We start from the raw sequence: 24,589 nt of genomic DNA, 5'->3' as shown, positions 1-24,589 counted from the left end.
ATTGAACAAGGGCTCTGTAGAGCTGCAGCAGCGTAGAGTGATCTGCAGCCCAGTTGGTGTTGCTCAGGCTGTGGAGGGCATGAGGTGCTGCCAGCACTTCCGCTTAAGCTGACGGAGGTGAGGAAGCCATGGCACCAACTTGGATACGGAATATACGAAGCGACAGGAAATTTTGGATAAAAATCAGGAGCAGGACTCTGAGACCCCACTCATATAATGTGCCAAAGATATGATGTCGCCAGGTTGTTTCATACACTTTTAGTAAATTGAAAAAGACGGCAACCAGATGTTGGCATCTGGAAAAGGCTATTCGGATGGTAGGCTCGAGGGACACAAGATTATCAGTGGTAGAGCTACCCTGGTGGAAGCTGCCCTGACATTGAGCCAGTAGGCCACAAGACTCCAGGACCCAACCCAACCGCCAACACATCTGTCAAGCAGCTTACAAAGAACATTGGTGAGCCTGATGGGCTGATAGCTATCCACATCAAGCAGGTTTTTACCAGGTTTGAGTACTGGAATCATGGTGCTCTCTCGACATTGCGATGGAGAGATACCTTCACACTAGATCCAGTTGAAGATGACGAGGAGATGTTGCTTGTAGTCAGATGAGAGATGTTTAATCATCTGACTGTGGATCCGATCTGGCCCAGAGGCAATATCGGAGCAATGTGAAAAGGCACTGAGGAGCTCCCACTCTGTAAATGGAGCATTATTCACTGTGGCATGTAGTGAACAAGAGGAATTTTCCTTCCATACGCCGTTTGAGAGTGTGAAAGGCCGGAGGGTAATTCTCCAATGCAGACGCTCGAGCATAGTGCTCAGCAAAGCGCTCGGCAATCGCATTTGCGTCGGTAGATAATACGCCATTTATGTTAACGCCGGGAACACCTGTTGGGTTCTGGTACCTGAAAACATGTTTGACCCTTGCGCAGACTTGGGAAGGTATGGCACACAATGGTCGAGACATATCTCTCCCAACACTCCTGCTTCCGTCGTCTGATAAGATGACAAACGCAGGCACGGAGCCGTTTAAAGGCTATGAGGTGCTCCATGGATGGGTGCCGCTTAAGCCACTGTAGAGCTCGCCGACACTCCGTAATTGCTTCAGCAACTTCCGGCTACCACCAAGGGACTGTCTTTTGCTGGGGGCACCCCTCAAGAGTGAGGGATCGTGTTTTCTGCCGCAGAAAGGATTGTTGTAGTCACCTGCTCAAACCATCACATCGATGTTCCCATGTGGGCGAGATTCAATGGTGACAGCAGAGGTGAAAGTTTCCCCAGTCCACCTGGTTTAAAGCCCATTTGGGCAAGTGTCCATCGGCCTGACACCGGGCCAGTGACAGGAAGATGGGGAAGTGGTCACTACCACACAGGTCGTCATGTGCTCTCCAGTGGATAGATGGGAGAAGTTCTGGGCTGCAAATTGATAAATAAATGACCAAGTAACTACCACGAGCCACACTGAACTGTGTGGCGGCCCCAGTATTTAAGAGGCAGAGGTCGAACTGAGACAGTAAAGTTTCAACATCTCTGCCTCGGCCAGTAAACATGGTGCCACCCCACAACAGGTTATGAGCATTATAATCTCCCAAAAGTATGAAAGGTTTAGGGAGTTGATCAATCAGTGCAGGAAATGCGTTCAGGGGCACTGCACCGTCTGGAGGAAAATATACATCGCAGACAGTTATTTTATGCGTCGTCCTTATTCTGACAGTCACAGCTTCAAGAGGGGTTTGAAGGGGCACAGTTTCACTACAGACTGAGTTTAGAACATAAACGCAAACTCCACCTGACACTCAATTATAGTCGCTACAGTTCCTGTAATATCCCATATAGGCGCGGAGGGCAAGGTTCCGCACTGCCAGGAACCAATATTCCTGGAGGGCAATGCAGAAAGCAGGTGTAAAGCTTAACAGTTGCCATAGCTCAGCCAGGCAGTAGAAAAAAAACTGCTGCAATTCCACTGGAGGATGACATCATCGTGAGACTCGGAAGGCATGGAACATTCAATGAAGCAGTTTACGCCCCAGGGTCACCTGCTGCCACAGACTTATTGCCTGAGCAGTCTATATCCATTGTGTCTGAGGGTCCGGTGAGATCTAGATCCTCAGCAGACTCCAGAATCTCCACCTCATCTGCAGGCGCAGAGCTTGTAGGTAGCGGTGGTGTGGGTGCCACCGCATTTCCCTTGGTCTTGGGGATCTTCTTTTTTTATTTCTCTCGCTGCTCCTTGGGTTTTCCTGGCTGGGACGACTTCACTGGCTCAGTCTCCGGGACTGCGGGTAAGCGTAAAGCCCTATGACCAACTGCTTTTGGGCTCTTCAGACACTGGCGGGTGTCATCTTTCCCACTAGCAGAAACCTGGGAATGGAGTGACCCAAGGGACCTTTTCCTAGCGAGAGGAACCAAAGAAGACTTATGCTTCTCTGGTGCAGAAGTGGGGACTGATATCCCCGATGGTTGGGGGTTGCTCCCGAAGTAGGTGGTGCAGGAGCAACGGGGAGGAAAGAGCCCCCCACCATCAATGGGGCAGGTGCAGTCTTTCGGCTCTGAGAAGTGACTGGGTTGGCGAAGCTGATGGTGCTAGAACTGTTGTAGCGGCAGTGTAAGACAATGTCGTACGTACAGGATGTAGGCGCTCAAATTTCCTCTTAGCCTCAGTGTAGATCAGTCTGTCCAGGGTCTTGTACTCCATGATCTCCCTTTCTTTCTGGAGAATCCTGCAGTCAGGCAAGCAAGGCGAATGGTGCTCTCCGCAACTGACACAGATGGGAGGTGGGGCACACAGAGTATCGGGATGTTATGGGCGTCCACAATCTCTACATGTGACGCTGGAAGTACAGCGGGGAGACATAATGCCGAAATTCCAGCATTTAAAACACCGCATTGGGGGACGGATATAAGGCTTTACATCACAGCAGCAGACCATCACCTTGACCTTCTCGGGTAATGTATCTCCCTCGAAGGCCAAGATGAAGGCTACCGGTGGCAATCTGACTATCCTTCGGACCACGGCGAACGAAATGTACGCCTCACCGCTCTAAACTGGCGCGCAGCTCATCGTCAGACTGCAAAATAAGGTCATTGTGAAATATGATACCCTGGACCATATTTAAGCTCTTATGGGGCGTGGTGGTTACAGAAACATTCCCCAGCTTGTCACGAGTGAGTAACGGCCGTGACTGACACAGATCTCATTTTGGACAAGCCCTCCACCTCCCCAAACTTGTCCTCTAAATGCTCAAAAAACTGAGGCTTCATCATAATGAAAGATTCCCCATCAGCTCCCGAACATACAAGGTATAAGGGTGAATAAGAGCCACTGCCATCCTTAGCCTGAAGTTCCTCCCTTGGTGTGGACAGGGAGGAGAACGATTTGGGGCCCTACTTCTGGTGCATTGAACTGAGCCCGTGAACTCTTAGAGACTGCTGGTGTTTGACCACCAGCAAGAGATGATGTACTACTCTTCATTGCGTGTCATCCGCCCTGATGCCACCCACTCCAAGCAGGGGCCCTCCCCAAAAGTGCCACCAGCCGCAGCAAAGGCCACCTGGCAGGATGGCCATTTCTGGGAGTCCTGATGCCCCAGGGTGACTGGCATCTACTCCTCGGCATACGTGAGTAGTTAACGGCGCAGCACAGCAATCCCTGTGTGGTCAGGGAGCTACAACCAACAGGGGGCATGGCGGCCCAACCACAACGGACTGGCTACCGTGCTGGATATTAGGTGCAACCAAGCAGACAAGTCCATTATCATCATAAGCATAGAAAACAATCCTGCACAGTTGATGGAAATATACGCACCCAGGAGGGTGACCTCACCCAACAGTTGCAGAATGAGCAGAAGTGCAGACCCACGTCGACGAAGGATGTGATAGGTCTCAGCGCACGATGGACAAGATGCACCATGTAAGGCACCCTTCCCCAATTGCCTAGCTCTTCGGGAAAATTTTGAAAAATGGAGGTCAAACCCTACAGGGGACCATCACATAAAGGCCGAAACGTGTGAGACTCCTTTTAGTCGCCTCTTACGACAGGCAGAAATACCTAGGGCCTATTGTAGCCCCCGGAACTGCAGGGGGTTCAAATACATATGAAACATTAAACATTCACCTGAAGAAGTGAAAATGCTGAGCAAGTAACCAATTTTATTAAAGTTGCAGGTTTGCTGAATTAAAAACGGGTATATATTTCTTAAGACATTCACAAGAGTGTGAACTCATCCTTAAAACACATTAAATCCTGTTAATTGTTTGTAAGTTTGATACTATGGTATTACAAAGGTCTAGAAATTCAAAAGAAGGCTAAGTATTGTACCTCTAATTGTATCAATCATCATGAATTAAAAACAAATCACTTTCACAATGTGATAACATTAAACACACAGTCAGTACTTACGTGACCCTGAAGACTGGACTGGAGAGACAACAGCAATTTGTTTGTAATTGGGTGGTAGAGCCATTCTAAGCTGAAACTACAAAAATATGATTCCATAAATACGCAAAGCATTCAAATATCAAGAAGGAAAGACAATAAAGGCAAATATTAACTGACCTCCAATTTTACATCCCTAGTTTTGGTTCTAAGTGCATAGACAAGTTAGATTACAAACAATATTTTGACAGATAAGAACAAAACTGAAACTTCCAAAATAATCAAAACTGTATGCCAGATCAGCCGTGTTTAGATAAGCTGGTTAAAATATTGCCTGGCAAGACAAAGACCAAGTTCAGGTACCAGTCTAGCACATAGTATTAAAATGCAATGGAACATACAACAGAAAAGATTATTGCAGTAGCTTTCGCATTCTTGTTCTTTCTCTAATGAATGTACACACATTCTCTCATACTACCACACAGCCACCCAAATGTACAGACCTAAGGTGAGACTAACTGTTGATTGGCAATTACTAAGAACAGCTGCCTTTTGGATGGAGGTGGGGAGGGAGTGGGGAACGACATATGAAGCGAGGAGAGAGTTGAGGGGTAGTGTTAGGCAGGTCTTTTGACAGATGACTCAGTGGCTGCACAACAAGACAAAGGAGTTAAGAGGGAAGAGAACTGAAGAATGGGCGAGGGGAAGGGGGAGGGGGGAGGGAGAAAAGAGGCGAGGGAGAGAGGGAGGGAGAGAAGATGTGAGGGAGGGAGAGAGAGAAGGGGTGAGGGAGGGAGGGAGAGAGAGAGAGAGAGAGAGAGAAGGGGGGAGGGAGGGAGGGGGAGAGAGAGAGAGAAGGGGTGAGGGAGGGAGGGGGAGAGAGAGAGAAGGGGTGAGGGAGGGAGGGGGAGAGAGAGAGAGAAGGGGTGAGGGAGGGAGGGAGGGAGGGAGGGAGGGAGGGAGAGAGAGAGAGAGAGAGAGAGAAGGGGTGAGGGAGGGAGGGAGGGAGAGAAGAGGTGAGGGAGTGAGGGAGGGAGAGAAGAGGTGAGGGAGGGAGGGAGGGAGGGAGAGAAGAGGTGAGGGAGGGAGGGAGGGAGAGAAGAGGTGAGGGAGGGAGGGAGGGAGAGAAGAGGTGAGGGAGGGAGGGAGGGAGGGAGGGAGGGAGATAACAGGTGAGGGAGGGAGGGAGGGAGGGAGAGAAGAGGCGAGGGAGGGCAAGGGGGAGGGAGAGAATAGGGGAGGGCAAGGGGGAGGGAGAGAAGAGGGGAGGGCAAGGGGGAGGGAGAGAAGAGGGGAGGGAGAGAGCAAGGGGGTAGAGAGGCGAGAGAGGGGGTATTGGGAGGGGGAGAGAGGGGGGTAGGGAGGGGGAGAGACGGGGGTAGGGAGGGGAGAGATGGGGGTAGAAAGGGAGAGAGAGGGGGAGGGGGATAGGGAGGGGGAGGCCATCTCCTTCTCCTTCTCTTGACAGCCTCGTAACACCGTTCCTCCGATCATCCAGTATCACGCTTGACTTGAAAAGCACAACCACACCACTCACAAGCACTTCAACTAACTCTCATCATGTCATGAGATGAGGCACATTCTACCCAGAATCCTACCCACATCGCCCAAATTAGTGCTCCGCCACCCACTCAACCTCCAGAATATCAGAATATTCTTTCCTATTCCTATTGCAATCCTGCACCCCATGGATTACTCCCTTGTGGTCAACACAAGTTTTTTCCTCTTTCTTTCCTGTCACCCTTGTTTTCTCCACGTTTCTCTCCTTTCCTCCACTCCCTACTTCTTATATGTTGTACCCTCTGAACTCCTTTCATCTTGTTGTGCAGCCACTGGATCATCTGTCCAAAGACCTGGCTCACACTATCCCCCTCCTCATGAAGCCAATGAATGTGAATGCAGAAAATCTGTTAGTAGTAACAAATTGACTGGTAGCAAACCCTAATGTTTACAGCTGTGACATTTTAAAAAAAGCAAGGGGGGTCCAATACCTAACTGTTACTGGAAAGACACATAGGAACTCTATGTTACAACACAAGGCCTGTCAGCAGATGAACTATGTAAAGCAGAGACCTTTACCACAACTTTGTTGGGGTGAGCAAACATTTTTCCTGCCAAAAACATTGTACACCTTCCTCCCCCCACCCTCCATGAACCATGGGCCTTGCCATTGGTGGGGAGGCTTGCGTCGTGCCTCAGTGATACAGATAGCTGTACCGTAGGTGCAACAACAACAAAGGGGTACCTGTTGAGAGGTCAGACAAACATGTGGTTCCTGAAGAGGGGTGGCAGCCTTTTTAGTAGTTTCAGGGGCAACAGTCTGGATGATTGACTGATCTGGCCTTGTAACACTAAAATGGCCTTGCTGTGCTGGTACTGCGAATGGCTGAAAGCAAGGAGGAACTACAGCCATAATTTTACCCGAGGGCATGCAGCTTTGCTATATGTTTAAATGATGATGGCGTAAAATATTCAGGAGGTAAAATAGTCTCCCATTGGGATCTCCGGGCGGAGACTACTCAGGAGAAAGAAAACTGGCGTTCTACAAATCTGAGCATGGAATGCCAGATCCCTTAATCAGGCGGGTAGGTTCGAAAATTTAAAATGGGAAATGGCTAGGCTAAAGTTAGATATAGTGGGAATTAGTGAAGTTCGGTGGCAGGAGGAACAAGACTTTTGGTCAGGTGAATACAGGGATATAAATACAAAATCAAATAGGGGTAACGCAGCAGTAGGTTTAATAATGAATAAAAAAAATATGAGTGCAGATAAGCTACTATAAACAGTAGGTTATAATAATAATAATAATAATAATAATAATAACAATAATTATGTTTCGTTTGATTCAACTGGTGCACTTCTTTCAATGGGAAGCCACTTCACTGACTTGTGTGTACCTAATCTACTCCAGCAATCCTACTGGAAAAAAGGGATCTACTGTTTTAACATGGAAGCTGAACCATTTGTCATCCCTGGTAGATCGTCATTCAATTGTGAAAGAAAGAATAACTGAAATGTAGAATGAAAAATTTCCATTACACAAGCAGGATTTGATACCACTTCATTTTGGTTTCAGGCATGGGCACTAGCACTGGAACACCAAGCCCGACTTGAATATACAAGCTTGCTAACTAACATAATACTTCCCTGACAAGTGAAATGGAGGAAAAGGTGATACCTATACTGAAGGTCACGAGTAACCTCATGAATGCTACAAACCAACTTGGTAAATTTTCTGGTTGGCTGATAAAGACAACTGAAGAACACTGAATATATCACTAGGAACTTCAATGTATGAATGTCGACAGCTGAAATCTTTTTAGATGTAGGGAAAGTCTGAAAGCAGAATTTATGCAGAACGATTCAAAAGACTGCATGCATACTGGACTGCTACAACCAACTCATATCTAGCTTTTTACACAGGAGATGGTTATCCAGTCACTATTAAAAAGTGATCGGTCAACTGTCCGACTCACTGACAACAGTTTTTTTCACAATCGGAAGGATGCTCATGGCAAATATTCACCAACAGCATCACTGTTAAATGGTGTTGGAAGCAGGCCTACAAGGCCAAGATGAAACCACAGACGACCACTGCAGCATATTTTAGAAAATAATTACATTCACTGCAAAATCCTGGGACTACACAACAGGGACATACTGATAATGGAAACGTCCGATTCCACCCGTCTGGTTTGACCAATGACGTCACTAATATGGCGGAAACGACCATTCACAATACCTCCCAATCGAGACTATGACATCATTACATAAACAAGACAACAAACACAAAAATAGATCGTAAAACCATCAAACACATATTCCTCCAAAAATGTAATCAAACTAACGGAACAAGCGGTGGAAATAGGGGGTTTCTGGGTGGGGACAAACTAAAAATAAACACACGCCACTAATCCAAATGACAAAAACGATGAAATAAAACGACCACAACATTCCCAAAATCAACCAAAAACAATATCAACTGGATTCGAACAGTTCACTTGACCCATACTTCAGGGTCACATTAGACAACTGCTCTTCCACAAGCATGTGTGGAATCTGCCGCTTTTTAAAAGGAACAAACTAATGTGTCAACCAAACTCTAAACTAGTTAAGGGCATGACGCTATCCAAAATGCTTCAGGGAAGTTCCATCGACGTTAACCAGCCAAGACCATTATATTGAAATGGAAGTGAATCCAAACAAATGCATTTGGCGGAGTCTAGGAAAGAATGGGTACTGCTGAATGACAGACCTCCACATAGATGTGTCAGAAGAGGTCATTACGAAATGCTCGACCACACAACACAGCAAGAACGAACAGGTTCTGGAATGTTACTAGATAGGAGCTATCCTTAATTAACGTGGCAGCATGACATTTCTTACTGAACACATAGCTTCAGACCTCTGCATAAGCATATAGGTCCAGTTCCGTTTTCTAATAACAGAAAAAGACTTGAGAAGTGGGATGATGCGGGAAAATTAACGCATAGTAAGCATGGAACGATAACAATAACACTGACAAGTTTGTTTTCACTGAACTCAATATTTTTATACATGGACATGAATGCATTTTAGTAACACTGTATATTTATGGAAACAAAGGCTTACCTGTTTTCACAAATGGTCCCAATTAAATAAATCTTTCCACTCAACAATAAAGTCAAAATAGGTACCACAACTTGTCACTGCAACCAAACACCTCTGTTACATTATCGCGGCCATCATGGCTACCAAGCAGCACCACGGCTGCGGGCACGTAAATATCTTTGCAAAAGCCAGCGACAACTTTGGAATATATTTACACTTGTATTCCGGGGTAGCAAATCCTGGTGCCGATCGGTTGCGCTCTGCTGGACTTTGGGTTTGCAACGCGTAGCGCTTCCTGGTGACAGACAGTGAAAGCTTAGTTCACTTTTAGGACAAGAAGCTGTTTGATTCATTTCGGGTTAATTCAGACCTGTATGTTAATTACTGTAGTTTTTAATCTCCTGTACATTGTCACAGTCTTCATATCAAAATGTGTCAAAATGTCTAGGCCGCTTATGCATTTTTAGGACCTAAAGTTTACGGTAAAGAAGGAGTTCACAAAAAATTCCTCGAAAATATATCCAACAGCTAAAAGCGTGGTTAAGTTCTCCCCAAGTTAAGAGTAATCTTTCAAGAAAGAAGTATTCAAGTCCTCACTATCCTAACTGACTAATAATATATATGTTTCTGACTGCAGAGGACTATGCAGATAGATTGGCCTGAATATTGCATTTATCGCCAAAGGTTGCACAAACGTCACGGACACAGGATCCTTTCATTAACCTGCAGCTAAATTTGAACTTTAAGTGGCGCAACTTGATGTAGTTCTATCGAGAAGTTCGGATCCAGTCACAGCAGTTTATGAGTAGCTTTGTATTTTTATCAATCATTTCTTTCAGCGGGCTGAATCTATCAGTAACACAAGGGCTTGTAAACATGTTTCACAATCCTGCAGTTACAGAAGTATTTATTAAGTATTTCATTGGAGCAGACAATCGGAAACTGACTGGCATTGTGACACAAGCTAGTTAGATTAATGAATCTGTTATTAGCACAAGATCTAAACAATACCAGTGTTTATGTAGTTATTGCCAGTGTATGAAATACCGTATTTCAAAAATTCAACTCACTGTTTTATAGTGCAAAGTCTCAGTAGGAAGTTTTCTTGCTAAACAACTTTCGTATGAAGTTTCCAGTAAGATGCAAACACTGTCGCAGTAATTCAGGATCACTGATTATTAAGATTACATTAGTATCATACAACAGTGTGAGTTTTTAATAAAAACGGCTTGTGCTGTCTGATTGTCATTAGCGTTTTTGCTGATAAATAAAAAGCAAACGAAAATTGTCACTCCTAATGAAAATGAGGGAAAACGGTAAAGCAAATTGTCAAAGCACATTTTTTATGATGAAAATCATGACAAAGAAGGTAAATATATTTTCCGTTGACGTAAGTTGTAAACTTATAAACGCCTCAGTAATGAACTTTTTAAATTGCAAATACAGGAAATGAAACATTCTACATCAGATTGATCAAACCAAATTTTTTTTTTATTTCTTTAGTTTCGATTTTGAAGAAATTTGGTATAAGTTGCACATAAGAGAAGCCTACTGTTTAGCATGAAATTAGAAGAATGTTGTGGCAACAGCGTTCTTTCAATAATTTTCTGGGATAGTGAGGTTTGCGACATTTAAGATTAAAAGTAACGATGAATGATCTCGAAATGTTGCCTAAACTGTTGTAATCATTTGTATTCTTTAGCTTCTCAGCTCATTTTCACTCCCCTAAAATAAAGAAAAAAATTGCAGCCATAGGTGTCATTAATTTTTACGAATATTTTGATTTCAGTATATTCATTGTGGATGACGAACTGCGACTGTGATTTAAACTGGTGGTTTATCAGGTAATAAATATGCAAACAGTCGCTTTTTTACAGCGACTGGTTGCGTATTTATTACCTGATAAATCGACAAAATTTTGATTATCATGCCTTTGTCTTGGACAATTTGGCGATATAAGCTTTTATTACTGAGATATTTTGCAGAGTACAAACTTCAGCTATATATTTTCCATTTTTCAAATCATAGCTGTATTAACATAAAAAAACTCACAACATCCAAACCATGTATATAGTACACAGAAGACTACTTAAGCTTTTCCTGTCTGCCACCAGAAAGTGCTGCGAGCTATAGATCTGAGGCCAGCCAAGTGCACCTGACCACCACCAACATTTGCTGTCCCGACGCAAGTTATTTTTATAAAGGGCCATCTGCCTCAGTGATCTCACTGGTTTCTTCAAAGCAGTGGAATTCCAAAGTTCAAATGACGAAGAAAATGTGTTACATGACATAGAGGAAGAAATCAGAGGTGGTTTGATTTGATTGAGTGCAGCAGCCCATCAGAGTGCTTCATCGTGATGGCTTGGACAATGTGCCACTCTTTTGATGTTTGGTGGCAGGCATGGGGCCTGGGACAGGTAGCAGCCACTCAGTCCATACGGTTCTGGCAAATTTGGATGGGTCAAGACATGTCGCCATGCATGCACTACAACTCAAACACAGACTAGATAGTGTTAACATATTTGAACACACGGTGAAGAAGGCATCAAACTTATGTTGGAGTGACATACACCAATTTCGACACCATGAAGAGTCCATTCAGCTGATATATGCTAATGCTGATGACATTTGTTATTAATCATAGAGCTGAGAAGGTACCTGCAACAAACTTTTCACTGCATGAAACTTCCTGGCAGATTAAAACTGCGTGCCAGACTGAGACTCGAACTCAGGACCTTTGCCTTTTGCGGACAAGTGCTCCACCATCTGAGCTACCCAAGCATGATATTGGTAGACTGGTCATGACGTAAATTTCGTTGCACCAACATCTCTACTGCTATACCACGTGACTATTGGCAAAACAATGGTGGTATCCTGTTGTGCTTATGGTTGTACGGAGCGTTTTGTGAAGGGAAGTAACATTAAATTTCACGTGTCAGTGTTATTAGTTTAATTTGGCGGCATTTCTTGAATACTGATAAACTATTGTGAATATCATATCCTTACCCAGAACGTCACAGTTACGTAAATTGGCAGTTTGAAGTGCTGTGTGTTTCCAGGCGCACATTGCTATCGTATATATTTCTTGAAATGGTAAGCCACAAAGCTGCTTTTTCTCTTTCGTATAGGTTTCCTAAGGATGAAGGGCGCAGGCAGATGTGGATACGGGCAGTGAAACGAAAAGATTTCAAGCCTACTGCGCACACACGCATCTGTTCGAAGCACTTTGAAGAAAATTGTTTCGATAAAGAAAAGACTGGTGGGAATTGGCTTCACAGTGACGCCGTGCCAACATAATTCTATTTCCCTGAGAATCTTCAAGCAAAGAGACCCAAGCTTCGTAAACCTCCGACTAAGAGAGATTCATTAGACGAAATTTCATGTGCAGAAAGTCTAGATATTTACTTTGTGTTAATATGTTAACGTAAGAAGGAGAGTGTTAAGCAGTGGCTGTAAAAATTTAACTGCGTTTTTTTAAAGTAACATTGTCGTAATATGCTTTAGACTGAGAGGAAATTCTTTGCACATTTTCGTTCAGTGGACTGGTATTTTGTTTGCAGCCGCTATACAAGCTTCTGAAGTAAAAGCTGGGGCAAGCAAATGTTTTAGACACACAGGAGATTTTAAGGAAGATGATTTGGCTGTTCCTTGCATAGCTAGTAAAATGGCAAAAAAGCAGCTGAAGAAGAAAGCCAGAAAATTAAGTAATTTGCAGAGATCAGCCCACAGGATGAGGAAGAAAATTTTTAATTTGGAATCATTAATGAGTGACCTTCAAAAGAATGATCTTGTAAGTAAATCCACGGGTAATTTGTTATAGGTAAGACAGAACTATGTACTTCAAATAGTACTTATAATTTCTTGACATATGACATTAAAGACAGCGAATTGCCATTCTTATTATAAATATCAGGTGGTGTAGATTCTAGTATAGTACTTGTCTTATGGTTCCATGACAAGTGGAGATAGTTTATAGTAAGGAAGTATATTCACACAAATGTAGGCATTGTTTTGAAAAATATCAACATGTTCATGTAAATAATAGGTAAAATTACACTGGAAAATACTGCAACCAGCCACAAGTTCTTTTAGAAGTGATTGTTATTGTAACATTGCTAGTTTTGGTCTTGAACCCACTGCCGTGCAATGCCACTAATTCCTTGCAGTTTTACATGTGTGTCCTACAATATAACAAAATTTTGAAATTGCATACTACTTGAAAGGTATTATTAGATTGTATATAGACTGTACACATTGCACTTACTTCATGAAATTCTCTCCTTTACATTTCCTTTCTTAGAACTTTGTTATATTTTGGGACACATACGTAAAACTTGCAAAAAATCAATGCTACCATCTGACAATGGGCTCACACTCAAAACTAGTGATGGTACAATACAAATCACTACTAAAAGAAACTTGTGACTGATTGCATTATTTCCTACAGTGTAATTTACAAAAACAGTTGTGGTGTTCAATAACCACAATGGATAAAATAAAGTAGGAGAAAGCATCACAATTTAATATAAATGAGAAAGCAGTAACTTTTATCTAAGTGGAGACACTCTTGGAAACTTTATTATGTTAGATCTACAATACATGAGCACAAATAGTAGAAACAGTTATGATATTTTGTTCCTTCAATGAACAAATTTAGTTTGTAACTGCTATTTGTGTGTTGTTTTCTCATTCCTTATCAATGTAGAGTCTTCTCCACGACGTGATATACAGAACATGTTGAGTGAATGACAGTTTGTAGCCTAACTCTTGCAGTTCTTTACTGAGAGTATCTTATTTCTTTCAGATGCTGCCACCAGGTACCTCAGAGTTGTTAAAGTGTGTCAGCAGAGGTCAAACAAGAGAAAAGTACCCAGCAGCTCTTCGGACCTTTGCTTTAACTCTTAATTTCTACAGCAGCAAGGCTTACAGTTACGTAAGGAAAAATTTCAATACATCTCTGCCACATCCACGGCCACTGAGAAGGTGGTATAGTGTGATTGACGGAAATCCAGGTTTCAGCAAAGAAGCAGCAGTTGCTCTCAGAATAAAGAGTCATGAGCTCATGAACAAGGTCAAGAAATTGCTGTGTGCTATGTCATTTGACAAAATTGCCATAAGGAAACACACTGAATTTCGTCAAAATAAATTTGTTGGATATGTAGATTATGGGGCAGAGCTTGCTGATGATAACCTTCCTGTTGCAAATGAGGCACTAACATTTATGGTAACTGCTGTTAACAGTTCTTGGAAACTGCCAATTGGTTACTTTCTAGTCAATTGACTAACTGCACTAGAAAAATCTAACCTATTGAATGAGGCTCTGTAACCTCCCCACAAAAATGTACAAGACAATATTATATAGAAATAGGAGCCAAGTGAAACCTTCCCACAAGATGTACAAGACAATATTATATAGAAATAGGAGCCAAGTGAAACCTTCCCACAAAATGTTGACCGGACAATAATTTGAATGTTAACAAGAATACAACCTAACGTAATCTCCCAGCAAATAAATTTACTGACAATGACAATTAAACAAAAATTAGCAATCTGACCCAAGTATAAGCTACTCACAAAAAAATGAAGGTCGATTCAGTGATAAGAAAATCTCAGTGATAATGATAATTCAATTAAACCGAAATATCGGTCTTTGGCCCTGTACAAAAATCAGAATTAAATTCTTACCTCATTGTAACTGCTAGTCAAATTTCTGCTCTTATTCTTGCGCACGGCTTGGAGGAACTGCATTGCAAATAATAATATTCCTTTTTTTTGTAATTTAACTGAAACTTTTCTTTAAGGGAAATGGAACGAAATCGTTAATTCAATTAAATAAATTTTTTTTGTAAAATTGCTTTTGAAATCAAAATTATTATTGGGGCACTTGTTGGAAATTAATTACAATAAATAAACTTTACATTATCTGATGATTACCTTAATTAACAATATACCTCATTCAGCATCTTGACCAGTGTTGCCGACAGACTACATCACACAACCGCACTCGGCTGCTACTACTGACCGACCGCTCTGCATGACGACTACTACAGAACTGCTCTCAACGACTACTGACAGAGTACTGCTCGCAACACTCGCGCGGTCAAGCGCAGACTAACCGCGAAAATAGGCTCTCTGGTCAAAGATTTTAATGTGCCTCACCATCGCTGCTATGTTACATACGTGTTTCATAACCCTCCACTGGGGGGGCAAAAATTTGGCAGCGATGGTGAGTCATTTGGACTTGCCATCGCAAGAAATTTTTACAATTTACAGAATATTCAAATTTAGTACATAAATTAAATGTTGTGCACATGCACCAAGTACAAAACATTTCAGACAAAGACAGGATGTGAGTACAAAACATAGTAGTAAATCAGAAAACTGTATATACAAATTATTTGACAGATAGCAAAGTGCACACGCACTGAAAAAAATTCTTTAGCATTTTCAGAACAAATAAACAGAATGGCAGAAAATCGTGTTAATAAGTGACATGAGTGTACTCGCACTGGAGTTGAGAACATATTAGCAATTTACGAAATGTATATATTTTTAGTAAAAAATGACATAAGTGCATACGTACTGAAGTATTGAATATACAGAATGAGTACAAATCATATTGAAAAATGAGAAAAGTGCACAGGCACTGAAGTTCAGTAGAAAACATATTAACACACAACATAAGTGCACATGCACTGTAGTTCAGAACATATCATTAAAATAAAATAATAAATAAAAAATGTATATGCAATATAAAAGACAAGAGTGCACATACTGTATTTGAGAACAAATCGAAAAAATGTCTTAGGCATTTTTGCAATAAATAAACATAATGGCAAAAAATCATATCGACAAGTGACATAAGTGTACTCGCACTGGAGTTCAGTGAATCAAAAAAAAAAATGTATAACCCATGAACATAAATAATGTTAGCAAAAAAATGATTTTCACTATGTGACAAGAATTAGGATAGGAAAGGGAAGGATTGCATCATGGTTGTAGCACTTTAGATTGCACACAGCTGTTCTGAAAGTCCATATCTTTCCACAGAAGTATAACACCAAGTGACGCAATTTGAAGTTCTTTTCCCATCAGAATTTACCAGTGTAGCCAAGACACTGAACTGTCGAACTAATGTTCCATGTTCTCATTTTGGCAGTACACTAGGTACATCAAACAGTGGGACCATAATAACGTCTTCATCGCTCACGGTGGTGGACAGCATGTCGTGTCAACACCACGCTCTTACAAGGCACACCAACGTAGAATTAGTGCAAAACCAAAGATAGTGCTCCATGATCACTAGGATAGACAGGACAAATGGACATTGCAGTAATTCAGGGTAGTTAGCTCATGAGGTGAAGGACATTAATCACATAATATTGACAATTACAGTCTTCATTAGTAGTTTGCGGCATTCATAGCCCAGTGATTGAACATTTCTGTACCAAGTATGTAGTATTACAGAAAAATGTTCATTAATTGTTTTACATAGAATCAGTAACCTTCTTTTCCTAGTTACAAAGCATTATTAAATAATCGCATTCTTTTCCAGTTACAAAGTATGGCATCGTTAATTAATTATTTGTTATTCCAATATAGTATGAATCATTAGCCTTTTCCTAATTACAAAGCATTATTAAACAATCACATTCTTTCCCAATTATAAAGCATAGTTAATCATTTGTCATTTCAATATAGTAAGAATCATATTCTTTTCCAGTTACAAAGTATCAACATTGAAAACAAGAGCTAATTAATGGCATAATTAATAACATAATTCATTGAGTGACATTAATTATTGGCACTCAGTGTCCAGCAAGTATTAAATAGTACAGCATTTTTTTTATTCGGTATTATTCAGAAATCTCTTAATTCAGTATAAAAAATCAGTTAATTACAGTCATATCATTAATAATCAGTAGTACTCAGAAATCTCTTAAGTCATTATTCGGGATTGGCAATACATATTTTTGTTTTGTTTTTTGTGCTAGCAAAGCATTGCTTTTGGTAATTATAAGAGAAAGCAAGAAGAGAAAAAAGGAAAAAAAAATTGGTACTGGGTTGTTCCTGTAAATCAAAAATGTGTAACGTCATTCGTCATGAGTCAGCTGTAGCAAGGTTATGAAACAAGGCAGTATATGTGATCACATTTATAAATGATAAACACAAATGGGTTAAAAAATAAAAATGCAAGTACTAGAACAGGTATAATAAGTAACAGGTTTAGTAAGTATCATGAAAAACTTCTCCTGGAAAAAATACAAAATGGATTATTGACTTGAAATAAGAAACGCACACTATGCTGAAAAGTAGTGAACTTCGAATTAACAAGTAGTGAAATGTGTATAAACATGTGTTCCATAGCTGTCCTTTCCAAAACTTTCCAACATCCTACTATGCAATATAACACCTGCTGTCAAAACAAACTGCAACAAATACTTAAATAACTACGTAGCATAAATACATAACTTCAACATTATCCTCATCTGTAAAGAAAAAACTTCATTATCAATCACTTCATTATCCATATTATCATAACTTCATTATTATCATCACCTGTAAAGAAAAACTTCATTATTCATAATAGCATATTCTTCATCATTATTCATCAGTATTCATTATCATCTGCAAAAATATCACTTTATTACTCATTATACAACTATTCCTTATCTCTAGCATATTTCATCACCAAAACTAAGATGTGTAGTTCTGTCCAACAGCCTGCATCAATCACCTTGTATTCTGAAAGAAAAAATTAGTTAAGACTGCTATTCTACGATGAGTATAGTATATTCTTGTTAATGCTTGTTAATCCTGATCCATTTACTCTTCCTCATAAAGTTATTGCATCTTCTATTGTTTATTCCGTAGGTGAAATTCCCATTTCTGTTGAATTTTTTTCCTTTACACGTTATTTCTTTCTGAAAATGATGAACAAAGATTAATGCCTTGCATTTAAATCATATATCCACTAAATAATTACTGATTAACGGTAACAGGATTACGCATACAGCACAACATGACAGAAAATGTAATATGTCAAAAGCATAGACAGTGTTCAAAGGCAAAAAATGTACACGCAATATCACAATGCAGCAGCAAAAAACGTAAAAGTCACGATGTTGAGATGTCATAAGGCCAAAAAAAAAATGTCAAAGTCGACTGGTGTATGTTATATCTTAACTATTTCACAGTGCATATAGACAAAACTGGAATACAATCGTACATAAAAAAAGTGGAAAATCTGCATGGTCTGATGTGTAACGACAAGAAAAGCGACCTGCTAACCTTACCTTGCCGGGCACTTGCCAAGAAAAAATACGATAATCATTAGTAATTAGTCAGGTGAATATAATTGCATTAGTAAATGGCATCATAGCATGTTACATCATAAAGTGATTTCATTCAATAAACGGTTTAATGTTTGAGACATGGTGATTGCCTTTCGATTTTCTGGTTCTCAAAGTTTCGACGTGTACAACATTGGGGTGAGGGATGCTGCGAATCCGATATGGACCTGCGTATAGAAGTTCAAATTTACTGCACTTACCTTTTAATTTGCTGGATAAATAGTGTGTACGTACTAATATTTTCTGTCCAACGTGAAAGTCGCGGCGTGTACAAACCTGTTTTTGCTGTCTTCTCCGGCGCTCTGCGGCACGTTTGATGTTGTTCAGTGCAATGTCAATTATTTCACGGTGTCGTAGTCTATGAGATCTAGGAAAGTTTATTAATTCTTTGATTTTGTTTGGTGGTTCAACGTTTTTCAGTATAACAGACGGAGATAGCATAGTGGATTCATTTGGAATGGAATTAATTACATCTTGGAATGAGAGTATGTGTGTATCCCAATCAATATGTCTTTTGTGGCAGTATATTCGGCACAGCTTACCAATTTCTTTCATTAATCTTTCCCAGGGGTTCGAAGAAGCGTGGTACTTGGATATATAGATCGGAGAAATGTTTCTGGCTCGTAACATGCGTGTCCATACGCTACTACGAAATTGAGATCCATTGTCAGAAATTACTTTCATCACATGCCCTACATGAAATAGAAAATGTTTTACAAATGCTTTCGAAACAGTTTTAGCAGTAGCTTTGCGTAACGGACTGAAAGTAACAAATTTTGAAGTGAGCTCAACAGCGACAAAGATGTAGCAAAAACCTCTGTTAGTTCTCGGAATCGGACCAAAAATATCTACTGCGCCCATGTGTCTTAATTTAACAGGTACAATGGGATATAAAGGAGGAATATGTGAAGTGGTGTCTGATTTAGCTTTCTGGAAAATTTTACAAGACGCTAAAACTCGTCGAATACGTTTCTCCATGTTGGTAAAATAACAGTTCTGTCTCAGTATAAGAAAACATTTTCGTGCTCCGTAATGTGCCTAACTTAAATGAGTGTACCAGATTAGTTTGTTAACAAGTTCGTCAGGAATGCATAATAACCAATTGTTGCTGTCAGGATGAGAGCGGCGAAACAGAATGTCATTGCGTACAGTGTAATGGTTTCTAATCGTAACATTTTTCCTATCTTGCCAAAGGTGTTTAATTTCTTTCCACACATTGTCTTTATTTTGTTCTTGTGCTATGTCCTGTAATGACGATGAAATAAAATTTTCAAATGCTACTTGCTGAATGTACATGACACTGAAATTTGTTTTGCAGAAGTTGGTTGCTACGTCTTGCTGATTGTTGCCGAGAGAACGCGATAGTGCGTCTGCTATAAGATTTTGCGTACCGGGAATGTGAACTATTGTAAAATTAAATTCCTGTAAATAAAGTTTCAATCTGCTTAATCTGTCGTGCGTGAATTTGGCCGAAAGTAAAAATTGTATCGCTCTGTGGTCTGTGTACACGGTGGTATGTCTGCCATAAAGAAAGTGCCGAAACCTCGTAAAAACCCATACAACACATAATGTTTCCAATTCTGTAATGGAATAATTTCGTTCAGCAGGTGACAAAATGCGGCTTGCAAATGCGATGTTTTTAATTACTGTAGAGCCATCTTCTTCAATTTCCTGAAAAATATGTACGCCTAAAGCTGTGTTGGAACTGTCAGTGGCAATGGAAAAATTTCTGATAAGATCTGGGTGCGATAAAAGTGGTGCATTCAACAAAGCTTATTTCAAATAACATTTTCGTGGACAAGATTCTGTGTGTCAAAAGTATTGCTTACGTTATTGGAATATGCAACCTGTACTGAATTTAATCAAATTCTATCTGACATGTAATTATTTTCAGGGGGACACTGTGGAATTTTGACTATTTGAACTATTCTGTTATTTCTTCCTGACGTATTACGCTGTGTATGACACCTACTGTCTGGTTCATTCATGAAAATATGTTGTTGCTGATGTTCTTGCTGCTGAAAAGATCGACTGTTATTGAATGTACGCTGAAAATTGTGCTAATTAATTTTACGTCTGTCGTGATAGTCACTTCTATACGGCGCATTGCTATAGGAATTGAGATATTGTGTTTTCTGTACGTAGTTATTTCCTCGTGGCTGCCGTGCGTTACTATTTGTTGTACCAGGGACTATACGTGCACGCGGCGAAATATTAAAGCTTGGTTGACCTTGTAGACTGCATTGTTGGTTACGTATGCTAAGCGGCTGGCTTTCATGCTGTTGTGGTGAAAAACGTCTATTGTTACAAAAATGTGTTTACTGTTACTGATAATTTTACACGTACTGATGATTAAGATTTTGTCAGTTATTAAAATTACGCTGGTAGTTCTGGAGTGCCTAATGAAAATTGCCACTTTCGGTATAACTTGTCAAATCCGGTTTTCTTTACATATTCTTAATTCTAAATAGAGCAATAGTTAAAGAGCGGTTTTGATAGATATAAAGGATAGTAGAAGAGAAAGCAGCAGTGCAGAAAACTAAAGATGAAACAGCACTACTACAGCTCGGGGCCCTATGCTCGCTACGGCACATCTTCATTAAAGCGTAATGAATCCCCTGAGGTTTATTACGCGCTACAAATAAATTTTAGCTTTTGCGTTACACGCAATGGCGGTAAAATTCCAAAAGTAAATCGCTGTATTCTTGCTAATTCCAGTTTCTGCATAATACGTAATGCTGATGAAAATACAATAGCAAATTGTCGCATCAGGTTCAAAGCTAGCTTCTCCATTACAGGTAATAGCGGTGAATGTACAAAGATAAATTGTCGCATACAGTTCAAAGCGTGTACCTGTACGCTGTCATTATTAAATTCTTTACATTTTCTGGCGGATAAAAATTGCTCGTAATCTACGTTCTCGTCATTGAATTTGAAAACACGTTCGGGTTTGTGTGTGAATCTGTTTGTCTGTGTCATTTCGGATTTCAAGTTGCGTAGCTTTTCAGATTTTAATTCGCGTAGCTTTTCGGATTTTAATTCGCGTAGTTTCTGTAAATTGTTCACATTATACGCACTACGTGACTCTGACAAATGTTCGCAAAGTAGCGGATTCTGTGACGTATTGGTGACTGAAATAGTTTTCAACTCTGTTACTGTAACATTTTCGTCAATTTGGTTGATCTGTCGTGCAAATTTCTCGTCAACTTCCGTATTTGGAGTGTGTGAAACTTCCACTGACTCTAAATTAAACTCGTCGCGAATGTGTACTACGTTTTTAGGGCATTGTTCAGAGACTGCATTAATTTCGTCTTTATGTAATTCTGTTGTGCCTACACGTGTGCTACTTAATTCTTGTGCAACAGTGCCAACTTCTTCATTACTGTTATTAGCACAAGCCTTAGTATCCTCACGTAATTGTTCTTTACTGTCCTGACATTGAACGGTAACAGCTGTAATCTGTTCACTAACTTGTATGTTCTGTTCGTTAAGGTTGTCTAGTTTTTCGCTCGTCAGTTTGAAACTCTCATCAATCGTTTCGCTAAGTTGTTTGAAATGGTTGTCGAAACTTTCATTAAGTTGTTTGTAATGGTTGTCGAAACTTTCATTAATTGTTTCGCGAAGTTGTTTGTTTCGTTCTCTAAATTGTTTGTTCAATTCTTCAAGTTGTCTGTTCTGTTTATCAAGTTCTTTACTCATTTGTAGCAAAAATCCCATAATTTGATCCCGCCTGCTAATCGGATGCGCATTGTTAGTTACTACCTCGGAATTAAATGAATCCATCGTACTTTCAGTACACTGTCCATTTTCATTAGAAAAATTCGTCTGTCTGTTACGTGAATTTTCCAAACCGGTTGTGTTAAGCTGGGTAGCGCTCATTACAATAGAGCGTCCAGCGTCATCAATTATCGTCAAGTTAACAGAAGACACAATTGAGTTCGTTTGTTCATCATTAAGACAAAAGTCATCATTAGTGGTTGGAATGCACTGATTGTTAGTGAACGCAGGATTGTCATCATTACACTGCGTGTCACAATTACTATCGGTTAAGTTGTTTGAGTCGGTAATTTCGTTCACAATACCTCGCGATACACTATTCACAGTCTTTCGCGGCATTTTTACAATAGTCACAAATATTCACAAAACAAATAAGCACAAATGCAAAAACAACACACAAATACAACAGAGCAACGAATTGCCGTTGACCTGTAGAAAGAAAGTCACAATATTAGTAAAAGCGTAGCGCCAAATCCTAATTATATCTAAGCAAATAAGAGCAGATATCTGACTGTTGTTCAAAAGACTCTCAACGAAATACGATCCTGGACTGGGTGTCGCCAAGTGTAACCTCCCCACAAAAATGTACAAGACAATATTATATAAAAATAGGAGCCAAGTGAAACCTTCCCACAAAATGTACAAGACAATATTATATAGAAATAGGAGCCAAGTGAAACCTTCCCACAAAATGTTGACCGGACAATAATTTGAATGTTAACAAGAATACAACCTAACGTAATCTCCCAGCAAATAAATTTACTGACAATGACAATTAAACAAAAATTAGCAATCTGACCCAAGTATAAGCTACTCACAAAAAAATGAAGGTCGATTCAGTGATAAGAAAATCTCAGTGATAATGATAATTCAATTAAACCGAAATATCGGTCTTTGGCCCTGTACAAAAATCAGAATTAAATTCTTACCTCATTGTAACTGCTAGTCAAATTTCTACTCTTATTCTTGCGCACGGCTTGGAGGAACTGCATTGCAAATAATAATATTCCTTTTTTTTGTAATTTAACTGAAACTTTTCTTTAAGGGAAATGGAACGAAATCGTTAATTCAATTAAATAAATTTTTTTTGTAAAATTGCTTTTGAAATCAAAATTATTATTGGGGCACTTGTTGGAAATTAATTACAATAAATAAACTTTACATTATCTGATGATTACCTTAATTAACAATATACCTCATTCAGCATCTTGACCAGTGTTGCCGACAGACTACATCACACAACCGCACTCGGCTGCTACTACTGACCGACCGCTCTGCATGACGACTACTACAGAACTGCTCTCAACGACTACTGACAGAGTACTGCTCGCAACACTCGCGCGGTCAAGCGCAGACTAACCGCGAAAATAGGCTCTCTGGTCAAAGATTTTAACGTGCCTCACCATCGCTGCTATGTTACATACGTGTTTCAGCTCTAAAGTTTACTTTTGATGCTGGTGTTGAGGTGATATCAGTAACTTTTGATGGAACACATGTAAATACTGCAATTATAGAAAAGCTAGGTGCTTCTTTTTCTTTATCTAACATAAAATCTTTCTTTAAGCACCCATTGTGTAATGATGAAATATGTATTTTCCTTGACCCATGTCACATGCTAAAGTTAGTACGTAATACCTTAGCTGGTAAGGGCACAATTTTTGATGGCAATAGAAATCCTATTAAATGGGATTATGTACTCAAGTTACATTATTTGCAATGTGTGGAGACACTCCATCTTGCTACAAAAGTAAGAATGAAGCATGTTGAGTGGTATCGCCATAAAATGAACGTCAGAATTGCTGCACGGACATTGAGTAATAGTGTAGCTAATGCCCTTGAATTTCTTGACAAAGATTTGCAGCTAGACGATTTTAAAGACTGAACCAACAGTTAGGTTCATAAGGATTATGAACAATGTTTTTGATTGCTTCAACAGTAGAAATCTGTTAGCGAAAGGTTATAAAGCACCTCAGTCATTGCAGACTGCTAGCGACATTTTGTCTTTTCTGGATGAAGCTGAAGAATATATAAAGAATTTAAGACTGGATACAAATGGACTCTCTCTTTTGCTTACAAACAGAAAGACTGGTTTCCTTGGTTTTATTGTGTCAATTCAAAGTCTCAAAAGGTTATACAATTCTCTGATAAGCAGTCCTAATCCACAACTTAAATTCTTACTGACACACAAGTTGTTACAAGATCACATCGATACATTTTTTAGTTCAATCAGGAGGTATGGTAGTGATAACAATAACCCTACAGCCACTCAGTTCAAAGCTGCTTGCAAAAGGTTACTTATACATCAGCAAGTAAGGGGTTCAGAGTTTGGAAATTGTTTAGACACTGAAGAGTGTTCTATTCTGAATGTATCTTCAGCACTGGGTGAAGTACAAACAAACCCATTTGTTTCGTGTATAAATTTCCGAGCTGAAATTCCAGATGTCAAAAAAGTGTCTCATGATCAGTGTTACAGTATCCCTTCTATTTGTTT

The 24,589-nt window shown here is 40.1% G+C and overlaps 1 protein-coding gene across 4 annotated transcripts in view; it reads right to left on the bottom strand.

The window, feature by feature from the left end:
- LOC126095762 (bromodomain-containing protein 4-like) overlaps window positions 1–9,123 on the bottom strand; it is a 122,230-nt gene extending 113,107 nt beyond the window's left edge. For all 4 annotated transcript variants that reach the window (XM_049910566.1, XM_049910565.1, XM_049910567.1 and 1 more), the window contains exons 1-2: window positions 8,990–9,123; window positions 4,403–4,478 (exon numbers count right to left, since the gene is read on the bottom strand). In XM_049910566.1, coding sequence (XP_049766523.1) covers window positions 4,403–4,466 — 64 coding nt within the window. In that variant the 5' untranslated portion in view covers window positions 4,467–4,478; window positions 8,990–9,123. The remainder of the gene's footprint in view (window positions 1–4,402; window positions 4,479–8,989) is intronic.
- Window positions 9,124–24,589: the final 15,466 nt, after the last annotated feature.

Source organism: Schistocerca cancellata, chromosome 8 (assembly GCF_023864275.1).
Source record: "Schistocerca cancellata isolate TAMUIC-IGC-003103 chromosome 8, iqSchCanc2.1, whole genome shotgun sequence".
Taxonomy (NCBI): Eukaryota; Metazoa; Arthropoda; class Insecta; order Orthoptera; family Acrididae; genus Schistocerca; species Schistocerca cancellata.
Note: the sequence above shows the minus strand (reverse complement) of the source record. Positions and strands in the feature narration are given on the sequence as shown.